Raw genomic sequence first — 12713 nt, 5'->3', positions numbered from 1 at the left:
TAATCACCCAGGATGGCTGAATATCTACTCTCTGCTTCAGTGATCTCCTGACTCTTTCTCTGGGCTCTGAGAAAGACCAAAGTAGAGGAAAAGCCTATTTTTATTAATGCAAAGATCTATTTTTGCTTTTCTATCCTTGCGCTACAATCCACAGACGTGTATCCATCTGGCATAATTACTAGACCTCAAGTCAACTATGCGTACCTGTGGCTGTGGGTCACTTCCAATAAAATAGCTCGAGGCTGGAGTAAAATGTGTCCATCAAATGTTAGACTTTATTAACGAGCCCACATGTTGACACAGGAAAGAATCCCCACCTTCTAAAGGGGAAAGGCTTCCTTTTATACTCTACCTGATTCAGGTGAGCATCTGGAATAGACCAAGTCTGGGGGTCAGCAAATTAAACGAAAACATAAACCTCCCCATAAGAAAACATCAAGCACAATATAACACATCATAGACATAATTCGATTTGTAACAATCCTATAAATAAGTCAATAAAATATTGACTTCACACACTTCTATATACATTAAAGCACCTTAACCACACCCCCCTAGCCTGGCCGCTGGTTCGCTCCAGGAGCTCATAAGCAGGAGATTGAGCTGCTTTTACTCTTCTGCTCCACATCCTGCAAAAGAAGCAACCAGGAAAGGTGAGCGCTGTCACCACTTCTCTTTTTACATATCCAAATAATTTAAGTTACAAACAAATGATTAAACGTGAACAGCTCTAACTCATCCCGACACAGGTCGGATGGCCAGTCACTTAAATATTAACCCAAATAACCCTAATAAAGACTCACTATCAACCAATGTGTGATTTCCTTCATTATAGTTTTTAATTCCCAACCAGTCAGTCAAGAAAGGCTAATGGAACTCCTGGTCTCCATTACAAAAAGGCACATATAATGTATGAAAAAGCACTACAGGGTGTCTAAGGCTACATACGTGGTAAAAATGTTAATGTTTTAATTCGATTTCAACATTTTAAGTTAGTCATTGTATTGGCTGCAGGTGCAAATGTCACAGTTAAAGCTTCTACTGGTCAGAACTAGAAGAGTGCTGAACAAATCCTACTGTAGTAAGTTTCCAGGTGTGTAAAATAAGCAATGAGTAGCCTGAGTTCTTCTACCATTATTACACTGGGGTCAAAAATTGTCACCAGAGGTTTACGACTTTTCTCATGTCTCACGGCCCCAGTGTGGCACCTGTGAAGAGACACTAATGTTTCTTCTGACGGTGCTACGAGGAGGTTAAAGTGAAGATTTGTAGTAAAAGTGTAAAGAAGGCTGTGATTTATATACAGACATATATAAAGGCCTTAGTGGATGCTTCTTCATGAGACTCGTGTTTTTTTTTTCAATCAAGGACCAAAAACAGGGGAAATGCATCATGACCAGAACATCAGCAACAGAGGACACAAACAGGAAGAAGAGGAATGAAATGAAACGATGAAAAAACCAGAGTCTCTACAGACTGACGATATCCTCCTGCCATCACACACGAGGTGAGGCTGCAGGACAGCAAGCTAAAGGCCCCACGGTGCAGTCGAGTGCACATTATACATGTATTGTTAGATACATTCAGTGAAATGCTCCAAAGTCACATCATCAGCTTACAGATGGTTTTGGCAAACAGAATATTTATGACAGAGGTAAGAAAAGCAGCCACGCGGCAGTCTGTCGCTGTGTGAGAATCCAGGCTCAGGGCTTCCACCACTTAAAATATTTGAGCAGCTGTCACAAAAGAAGCACCGTCAGGGATTAAAGTCATTCTGAACCTGAAAATACCTCCACGTGTGTTGGATGAATGGTAATTAAATTCGATATGGAAACGGTCACAACGGTGTGACTTTTAATGCAGCTCTATAATTACAATCTGAAATCAGCTCAACCAAATGGCTACACACATAAGATACGTTGTTAATACTACCTGCTGAACTTCTTCTTAACCTTTTCATCTCGAGGATTTTAACTTTTGCTTAAAATGACCTAAAATTGTTGGTTGGCACAACTGTCTAATGTAGTCGAGTCATTTCTTAACTGGAAATGAGTCAGTTGGATTTTGGCACCTGAATTTTGGAAAAAGTGGGTCCTAATTTTCAGACGGCTCTTTTTCCTAATTATTCATCTGGTTTTGAACAAACTGAACGTGTATGTTTTCTTATCATGCAACTGATCTTTATTTTTTATTCTTTTTAAATTTTCTTTCACATCCTCCTCTTTATAAGCACTGCGTCTCATAGAACATGCACCAAATGCAAAGGCAAGATAATTCTTTTCGGTACCACTTTACAATAAGGCTCCCCTTATAGATGCTAATAAATAGTTTATAGCTATATTATTAATTAATTTGTAAATGCTTTATAAACCATTATTAATGGTTTATTATGCATTAGTTAAGGGTGAGAAAGAAGAAAAAAACTGACCGGTTTCTTGCCAAATAGTGAGCCAAATGTGTTCACCTATATATTTCATCTAGAGTTGCTATATTAAACATTTTAGACTAAGTTACTATCCTGTAAGCACAATCAGCATTTGTAAACATATTTTTTATCATATAAAATTGTACTTCAGAAATGCATTATAAATATCCACAACTATCAATCGGAGCTTTGTTGTAAAGTGTAAAGCATAAAACCATTTATTAATGAATAATAAATATTTATAAATGCCAAATGGGAGCCTTATTGTAAAGTGTAAAGCATAACACCATTTATTAATGACTACTAAACATTTATAAATGACAAAAGATAGCTTTGTCGTAAAGTTTAAAACATGTCAACATTAATCACTAATAAACATTTATAATTGCCAAAAGTGAGTCTTAAATGTATAATGTCACCATTTATAACACTTAGACCTAAATTACAATCAGTGCTTGAAATAACATTTAACTACTGTCAAAAATGGCAATGTATTGTAAGAGTAACACATGTAACATTAAATGTGTTTTTTAAAACACCAAACAGTCACCCACTCCAAAAAAAGTTCATGCCAGACTGGTTCAAACTGGAAATATTTTTTGTATGTCCTTAAATAAGCGTCCCAGTGGTCCATCAGGGTGTCGCGCTCCAGTTCCTCCTTAAGAAAAGTCAGTTTCTCTCGCTCCTTGTTAAGAAGGGCAGTTGCAGTAGGGGCAGGATTAGAAGAAGAATCTAAAGAACAAACAATTATTAAATTACAATACTAAAATAATTTATAATCTAAACTTGGGAAACTCAAATAAAATATTGATTAAAAACGGTTACAACTTGAATTTATAAAAAGCCACTTTGTAAAAATTATGTTATATACACATGTGGTGGTTCAGACATTTCTAAAACAAGGCAAATAATTCTTATGTGTACTGCCTTACCAGGGTGTTTAATATAAATTTAATGATGCACATAAACAAAACTAAAAATATACAACTAAGTGATATAAATCGTTTGGAATAACCAATAGTAATAGAGCTATTCACATGTTATGTGATGTTAGTTAGCCACTGTAGCTAGCAGCCAAATGGCTCGGTAGCTAGCTAGCTAGCATTATACTCACCTTCATGTCTAACTGCTGACGTCGTTGGCTTAGTGCAATCTAGATCATCCAGTCTCTGCTTTTTGTATCTCTTCGAACGTGTGCTAACTGTGTAAGTCGCAGACGCACACAAATTTTTATCTTCTGCTCCATCCATGGCGCAGCAACTTGAACGAGCGCCTTCAGTGTGTCTGTTCGTGCCCCTTTGGCTTGACCTTCCAGAGCGCTCCACTGCCTGTCTCGCTCTGAGAGGAGGGGCTTTCCTTAATAAAGTTAACTGTGATTGGATGGTTGTATAAGCTCCTCTGCGTTTAAATTAAATTTGTTTTCCCTCCCTTTGGCGGCAGAACATATTTTTTTAGCATGAATCCAGCGGGTTAGATCTACATAACAAAGTCGGAGATACATTATAACAGGTGAGACAATCCTCTTTTTTGCGTGGGACTATTTTTGATTATAGGGCTTGTTTTATATAGCATGTGAAGTTCTTTAACTCTGAACCGATTTGCACTAGACTCCCATAGAGTATTTTACGGTGTTTCGAGGTGATAATAAAATAAATTACTCATTTTTTTCCACCAGAATGTCTTTGGGAATGAGATTGCGCGCCAGAATAGAAGGAAAACAAACTAAATATAAGGCACTAAGGCTAATTAAATGGCTGCAGAAGAAACACCTGCTAAAAAAGAAGCTTAGATGTCCTGTTTGTCACCATAAGATGAAAATGATTTCCGTGGTGAAGAAAGACCAATATATGTGGTATGTATAATGCATGATAATGTAGTGCATGTAGTAAATATAACAAAATATTTCGGTTATCAATGCAAGAGGGAGCATTAACCTCTTTTCATTATTATTTTCTTCATACTTAATTTTGTGATTATCTTTTCAATTAATGCTCTTGTTTAAGGGTCCATTTCTTTACTTAACTCATTGATATGTTCTCAGGTGCTGCAAAAGAGCAAGTCATAGGAAAGTTTCCAGAACAATTAGAACTGGCTCCCTCTTTGAGAAATCAAAAACATCTCTTTTCAGTTGGATGAAGTTCATTTACAGGTATATGTAGATGTAGACATTAATAACAATGCACCTTTCATAATTGAACACCAATACGAGACTTGTGAAATAAAATTAGGGCCTCAGTAAGTAATAATTGCCTCAATTTCTATCACAGATTTTCACAAGGGCTCAGGCTCAGACAAATAGATATGATCGATGATGAAGTGGCTGGCAGCTCCAGAACACTAAGTAGCATGGCAAGACACATTCGACATGTTTGTATACGTGCAATTAAAAGACACAGAATAAACAATGGACACCATCTTGGTGGTGACAGAGAATTTGTGGTTATAGATGAAAGCTGTCTCCGTCATCAGCGAAAGGTTGGTAAACTCTCAGACAGGTTTGTTAGAATCAATGCAGATCTGACTGTGTCCTCTAAACATGGAAACCTTTACCATAAGTAAAAAAAATTAGTAGAAGCAACCATCTTTTTGAATGTTTCTTTGTAGATATTTAATTTTATTCTTTTTCATTTTAATTCTGTTTAATTTTATTCTTTTTGTTTTCAGTATGCACGTGGATGCTTTGGAAATGCATGGAAAAGGAAGAAATGGGTATTTGGAATGATGGGAATTAAAGACAAAAGGCGAAGGCTCGTGTTAAAACTTGTTGAAAAACGATCAAGGCGCCACCTTGTTCCTCTGATCAGACAGCATGTTAAGTTGGGTAGTGCCATTATCAGTGATGAGTGGAGAGCCTACAAGAATGTTTTGACAAACATAGGGTACAGACATTACACTGTAAATCACAGCAGGTGGTTTGTAGATCCTCAATCTGGCAGTCATACACAGCATATCGAAAGGGCTTGGATGACCATCAAAGGACATGTCCGCAGACTAAGAGGAAATCGCACTGAGAAGTTGCTGGAGGAACACCTGATGGTTCTTGAGTGGTCATCTTGGCTTGGTTCGCGACACCCTGATGGACCACTGGGACGCTTATTTAAGGACATACAAAAAATATTTCCAGTTTGAACCAGTCTGGCATGAACTTTTTTTGGAGTGGGTGACTGTTTGGTGTTTTAAAAAACACATTTAATGTTACATGTGTTACTCTTACAATACATTGCCATTTTTGACAGTAGTTAAATGTTATTTCAAGCACTGATTGTAATTTAGGTCTAAGTGTTATAAATGGTGACATTATACATTTAAGACTCACTTTTGTCATTTATAAATGTTTATTAGTGATTAATAAATGGTGTTATGCTTTACACTTTACAATAAGGCTCCCATTTGGCATTTATAAATGTTTATTAGTGATTAATAAATGTTGACATGTTTTAAACTTTACGACAAAGCTATCTTTTGTCATTTATAAATGTTTAGTAGTCATTAATAAATGGTGTTATGAAGTACAAGTACAATTTTATATGATAAAAAATATGTTTACAAATGCTGATTGTGCTTACAGGATAGTAACTTAGTCTGAAATGTTTAATATAGCAACTCTAGATGAAATATATAGGTGAACACATTTGGCTCACTATTTGGCAAGAAACCGGTCAGTTTTTTTCCTCTTTCTCACCCTTAACTAATGCATAATAAACCATTAATAATGGTTTATAAAGCATTTACAGATTAATTAATAATATAGCTATAAACTATTTATTAGCATCTATAAGGGGAGCCTTATTGTAAAGTGGTACCTTGTTTTCTAATATGTTTCATATTCGAGTCTTCTCTCTCTATACACACTTCTGTGGTTATTGATGTGCTACATAATGAAGAATGGGCCTCATTTATAAACAGCTGTGCATAAATGTGTGTGTAAACCGTGTTACGAACACTTCACACACGAGTACCTGAACTGTTCCTACCTCACAAACAACTTTTTAAAGTGCCTCAGACGATGCACACAAGCAAATAATGAAGCTCTGGCTTTCCTACAAAATTTAAAAGCACGTTTTTAAATTGAATATTACTACTATTGTTTCCCTGAAGGGAGGGAGTGTGCAGCTGCTTCAGTTTGGTTTTCTGTTTATCTGTCTGTTAGAAGTGTAGCAACCACATTTTCAAGATATCTTGTTCAAATTTTGTGTGTTGGTAGAAACAGACCGACCAACATGAATATCGGGCCACACCCGTTGTCCGTAGCGATGAGAAAAAAAAGCACTGGATGGACCGAATCGAAGAGGATATGAAGGCTGCAAACATCACACCGGAAGATGCTCTGGACAGGAAATGGAGGAACAGTGGAGAGAGAGAGAGAGAGAGAGATCGGGTCAACCAAATGTGAAAATCAGTAAATACTTTATATGAGCCACAATTTTTTATGGATTGTTTTCAAACTTCACAACAATACACTAGACCTCAGAGGACACAAGTATTTAGGTTGGCTAGGCACTTTGTCTCGACCTTCACTGTTAGCGTCCACTGTGAAATTGACCTTAATAAATGTGAAGAAACCATAATGACTAATATAACTAATATATCGCATGAAGAGACGTGTACACATGCAACAGGCTGATGTCATCACATTGTAATCAAACAATCCACGTTTTAGTATTGATCTTGCACTTTGGGGGAGTTGTGCTGTTATTATTATTATTATTATTATTATTATTATAGAATAGAATAGAATTCAACTTTATTGTCATGCACATGCACAGGTACAGGGCAACGAAATGCAGTTTGCATCCATCCAGAAGTGCTTTAGTGATATAGATATATTACAATATATATTAGCAATAATATAGATATGTGAGTATATTACAGAAATGGGTCTATTATGGTATGTTATAATGTACACGGTATGAAGTATGTTATGAATATTCTATAACTATAAGTATGTACAGGCTATGTACAGGCTATAAATATGAAATAAAAAACTATACAGAAATGTGAACTATGCAAGTTATAAACAGTTGTAGGATTAAAAATTATCGTATGTACAGAATGATTATTTACACAGAACTATATTATACTATATTTATTATTATTATTATTATTAACGTTCTTGCAGCATTTTCCCCTAACGATTGTCTCTCTGGTGGAAAGCTGCACTTTTTCTCAGGAACATAAATAAAATCCTTCCAGATCCAACAAACTCTGGTGATGTTCTGTTTAAACATTTATCTTCAAGGCGGCGTGTTGTTTGATTTTTACAATGTTACAACACAGTCTCATAATTTACATGTTTACAACTGCAGTTTACTGTTGCTATTTACTCACCACCGGCAAATTGGAACTGGTGTAATATGGAAACAGTTATAGACACATTTGTGTGAATTTGAATTTAATTGAGTGACTGTGTCCTCTGCACGGAGAGAATTGCGCCTGAGCTTTGTTGTTCAGGGCTTCATTGCTGCAGTGAGACTAAAGTCGGAGCTTCTCCTGCTTTTTTACCTTAGCGGTGCAGTGTTCTCGCTGCTTGTCCTCGGGGTAAACATCATTGCTTACACAATGAGGGGAAATAATTATTTGATCCTCTGCTGAATTTGTAAGTTTGCTGACTCACAAAGAAATGAACAGTCTCTAAATTATTTTGGTGAATTCATTTTAATGGAGAGAGACAGAATATCAATCAAAACTCCAGAAAAAAACATTACATAAAAGTTATAAAGTCATTTGCATGTCATTGAGTTTGGCTGCGCGCTCATGCGGCTCACAGCCAAACTCAATGACAATCTGCAGGAGTCAGGTTGTAGAGCATCAAGAACTTCTTTCACTCAATGACATCCAAATCAATTTATGACGTTCAAGTAATGCGTTTCTTCTTGATTTTCATCTGGTATCCTGTCTCTCACCATTAAAATTAAACTACCAGAGAAATTAGAGACCGTTCATTTGCTTGTAAGTGAGCAAACTTACAAACTCGGCAGGGGCTCAAATAGTTTCCCCCTCTGTATGGTGTAAAGGGGCTGTGGAGGTATGCAGGTAGCGTGCAGACTGCAGGCAGAATCTGGAATGAGGCTGATTCACTGATTCAACACATGCACTGTGGGAAGAAATTGGCCGGTGTGCACGTGTCATTAATCTGATGGGGATTTTGTGTGCTGAGGGTAAGAACGTTTCCACAAATATATTAGCGAACGAGGCCCAATATTATCATATGAAGTCACCATAAACAGATAAGACGACATAAGCTAACAGTTAATGATTATAAATATGTATAAATAGCCAATCAGCTATTATGATTACCATATTTGGACTCAGCCCAGTAAAATCCATGAGAAACGGCCCAAACGACCATGATTATAGACTGTTTCTTGTTAGGGTATATACTCTGACCACACACCTGGGGGGACCGGGGCATAGATGTGGATAAACAAGTACTTTGATTGTTTCTGTATCACTGTGGTCTTTATCTCCCCCCCCCCCTTGCTTGCTTCCTCTGTCTTTCTCATGCTGTGTGAAACCAAATAGTGTAGATATGTTGATCATCGCGCGCTCTCTGTTGATCTCTTTGCAGTGCGTCTCGATATTGGCTGCCAGCAGAGAGTCTGTGGGGCGCATGTCAATCCAGTTTTACCCACCGAAGGATCCCTCTTCCCTCGTTTGCCACGAAATTTCCAGAGAATATGAATCATCTTCCACCAAGAGCGGCTCCTTCTTCCCTTTCAGTGTGTTCTCTCCATCGTTCCCATTCATCCTGTGTGCCGGAGAGGTCCGCAAGACTCATTAGCACCCGCCTCTGTGTTTCATGCCGTGTTTCCCCAAAGGCATAACTAGCACCATTAGCCCAGGCAGCAGTGAGATTTCAAACTGCCTGGGCAGACGGATGCCTTCCAAACCGAAGTGTGCGCCTTTCTTTAATTAGCATTTTTCTAACATCAATATATTTTCCTCTGGCCTCCTAGGACCAAAACTCTGCCGAATTAATTATTAACAGCCTTGCTGTCTTCCACTTTCATTTTCTCCCACTTCCTCCTCTTCCTTTTAAGGCAGTCATGGTTTCCAAGATTCTGCCTCCAGTTGGATGTGAATGCAGGGCGGACATTCGGCGACAGCTCCATCCCTTAGGTATGCTTTAATAGCACACATTTTGTGCATAAAATGATCAATTTGAGTCCAAATCAAGAAGGCAGGCTGCATTAATGTCCATGAACGCTGGAGTGCACCAGGCTTCGGGGCCCACAGGACGCATTTAATTATGTTTACATTTGCCTCTACTCTAATTTATTGTCTACTGTCAGATTTTGGTATTCATTGTGCCAGCTTCTAAGCCATGCAGAATGAGAGTCACCTGCTGAAAATAGAGTGACTGCTTTTCAGAATTCCCCCAGGTGAAGAACAAAGAGTAATTCATTTTTTTCAATCTGTCACGAAAAGGAAGAAAAAGTGAGACCAGAGACTTTAAAAGGCAGGGATTGGACTGGAGGCACAATATGGCTGAGGAGATAAAGTTGAAAAAGAGCAAGATAACCCTTTTGCTTGGCTAGCCTTTGTGACAGAGTGGGAATAACCACAGCACAGGATTGGTTACCACCATAATTTCAGGTTAAACACAAACACCCCCCACTCAGTCCAGCAAATATACACACACACATTCATTGACACATATGCTGACAGAGTGAGCAGTCGTCTACCAAGCATGTGCTGCAAATGCTACGCTGTAAATAAGATCTAAGAACAGTTCAGCTGTTTGGGGTAAAATATGCAATAATGGTTTTTCATGACTGATTTATAGAACAAAGGCTGTTTAAGTAAACAGCCTTTTGCATCCAGCTGCTGCTTGTGGTTGAAAACAAATCTAGTAAATCGACATCAAATATCTGTTAGTCTGCCTCTGAATATTTTCTCATTTCTTCATGAGTGTACTCTCCACTTTAGTGTCTGCAACTAGTTCACTTAAAAATGTGGCTTCTGTGTTTTGGATAACGTCGCAAAACAGGAAGAAATGAGACTTTTTATTAGCTGATTATTTTCAGATGGATGGGGGTACTGATGTGTCGTCCTTTGGTTTTAACTGCATTTTAAAGCCGTGCCATGATGGAGTGCTATCAGCTAACACCAGCGAGCTTCAACAGACACACTCATGTTGTATAATTAGTGCTAAATAGTTAAACTAATAAACTTTGTACCATAGCAAGGATTTTGTTTGTGTTTGTTTTTGTCAGACCATCAACGAAAATGCTCCAAGTAAAAACATGGTGGATTGGTCCAGTTCAGTGATTTATGTCAGCACAGGTGGGGCGTAATGCCCAATTCCAGGAATCTCTGAACTTGGAAGTCACTGTCATTCACTGCTTCAGGTTGACCTCTGATACTCTGACCTCTGATATTGCACACATGCTTCTAAATGCTGTACAGTTGGCCAGCCTAACATGGGAATTTATGTTTTGCCCTTTATTTGAGCCAGCCTCAAGTGGCCACTAGAGGAACTGCAGGTGTGGAATGCAAAAATGTCCTTTTTTGCATTTCTTGAGGTCTTCTTTAGGGATAAAGTAATAACTGCTGAAATAATGTGTCACGGTCCTGGGTCTCCTGACCCAGCGTTTTTAGTTCTTTGTGATTTTTGTATTATTGTACTTGTGTGTGATTTATTCTATGGCTTCTAGTTTTGATCCCTTGCCCTTCATGTCTCTCTGTGCCCCCTCTGTTCTGTGTAATTGTGTCTTTGCATGTTTGAGTTTCTTGTTTTCTGTCCCTCTGCATTGTGCATTATGTTCTCATGGTTGGTCTTTTGTTACTCCCTCTAGTCTAGTCTCTTGTGTTCCAAGCTGAGTATTTCCCTGTGTATTTTGGTTCTTAGACCTCTGCCTTATGGTTTATGTCTCTGTGTTTCTTAGTTGCTGTCTCCACTGTGTCAAGTTCGCGTCTCTGTGTGATACTTCCTGTTTTACTTTGATGGTCCGTGTCTTATGTGAATGCGTCCTGCTTTGCTTGTCTCGTCAGTCCTGATTTCTCCCAGCTGTGCTCTCCTTCTGTGTCTCATTCCCCTCGTTACTTCCCAGTGTATTTAAGCCGTGTGTTTCTCTTTGTCAGTGTTGTAGTCTCCCTCATGCTGTGTGTGATTCTCCCTGTGTCTCCTGGTATACTTTATGATTAGCTTTCCCAGTTTAGTTTTGTATTGCCTGTGTTCTAGTTTTCCAGCAATTAAAGCTGTGCTTTTGAGTTCAAGTTCTGTCCCCGTGAGTTTGCCTTTTCCTTCTTCTGATGTTTGTTATTTCCATTTGTAGTAATTTATTTTGGCAGCTCTGTTTGGGGACCTCCCTGCCCTTTGTATGTACACATGAATAGCCAGAGGTTGGGAGAGCAGCAGCAACACCACAGCACAAAACAGAGCAGACAACAGCTGTCTGTTGTAGATACAGACGACTGCAGACAGCACGGACAGGTAGTCATCCTTTTTTTGAGGTTCTGTAAGTCCATGTTCACTTTCTGTCCACAAACCGTAGGTCCCTCAGACCTAACCTAGCAGACGCAGAAGCACAACAAGCCTGTCGGTCAGACACAATAGTTGGAGGTGAGTTGCAAAGTGATTTGCAGATGTGTAGCAGTGATGCACATCTGCAGGAGGTGGGCTGATATGGATGGATGTGTGTCTTTGTGAATCTTACTTTGTTTGCCTTGGTGTGTGTGTGTGTGTGTGTGTGTGTGTGTGTGGGGGGGGGGGCTGAGCCTGGGTGGGTTTGGGGATTGCCGAACCAGGTCTCTGTGGGACATGGTCATGGAGGGTGGTGCGGGATTTCCCTGTCAATTTCGGCTTTGTATAACCACACAGATGAATGTAATAATAAAATACAAACAAAAAAGAAAATACTAACAAGATGACCCTGTAAAGAGTCAGCAGTGCTCCTCTTTGTTAAGTAAATGTGTTTGGCACAACAACAAAAAAGAAAGGATCTGCTCTGAGTCCTGTTTTGTTTGCACTGGTGATGGACAGGCTGACAGATGAGGTCAGGCAGGAGTCTCCGTGGACTCTGATGTTTGCAGATCTGTAGTGAGAGTAGGGAGCCGGTGGTACAGAGTGTGGAGAGGCGGAGGTATGCTCTGGAGAGAAGAGGAATGAAATTCAACGGGAACAGTAAGACGGAATACATGTGAGTGTGTGTGAATGACAGGGAGACAGGTGGAAAGGTGAACATGGGGGAAGAGGTCGCGAATTAAATAGGTGGGTTCAACCATCCAAAGCAACAGACGGTAAACAAGAGATGCGAAGTGAGGATTAGAAATGAGCATGACAGTT

General features: G+C 38.9%; 1 protein-coding gene and 1 long non-coding RNA gene across 4 annotated transcripts; one reads left to right on the top strand and one right to left on the bottom strand.

The window, feature by feature from the left end:
• Positions 1–2833: 2833 nt before the first annotated feature.
• On the bottom strand, positions 2834–3748 carry LOC146691499 (uncharacterized). Its single transcript, XR_014915067.1, has 2 exons — positions 3540–3748; positions 2834–3157 (listed from the first exon to the last, which is right to left on the bottom strand). It is a non-coding gene; the product is annotated as an uncharacterized LOC146691499 (long non-coding RNA).
• Position 3749: 1 nt separating this feature from the next.
• Positions 3750–5727, top strand: LOC146691498 (uncharacterized). Of its 3 annotated transcripts, XM_085431307.1 has the most exons (4): positions 3750–3934; positions 4101–4277; positions 4467–4574; positions 4693–5727. In XM_085431307.1, exons 2-4 carry the CDS (start codon positions 4102–4104, stop codon positions 4982–4984), a joined length of 576 nt encoding a protein of 191 aa, XP_085287433.1. In that variant the 5' UTR covers positions 3750–3934; position 4101; the 3' UTR covers positions 4985–5727. The 3 variants fall into 3 exon arrangements, with proteins under 3 accessions (XP_085287433.1, XP_085287434.1, XP_085287435.1); XM_085431308.1 differs by having other exon boundaries at positions 3750–4277; XM_085431309.1 differs by lacking the exon at positions 3750–3934 and having other exon boundaries at positions 4210–4574; positions 4693–4900; positions 5090–5727.
• Positions 5728–12713: the final 6986 nt, after the last annotated feature.

This window comes from Copadichromis virginalis, linkage group LG15, assembly GCF_057382275.1.
Source record: "Copadichromis virginalis isolate Kocher_CV1m ecotype Utaka linkage group LG15, C_Virginalis_male_GT1.1, whole genome shotgun sequence".
Classification (NCBI taxonomy): Eukaryota; Metazoa; Chordata; class Actinopteri; order Cichliformes; family Cichlidae; genus Copadichromis; species Copadichromis virginalis.
The sequence above is the reverse complement of the archived record's forward strand: the minus strand, read 5'-3'. Positions and strand labels throughout refer to the sequence as shown.

Excerpts from the sequence above, each read along its gene's own strand:
- LOC146691498 (XM_085431309.1), top strand. Across the intron at positions 4,901-5,089 it reads GTCTCCGTCATCAGCGAAAG|TATGCACGTGGATGCTTTGG; the intron begins GTTGGTAAACTC and ends TTTTGTTTTCAG.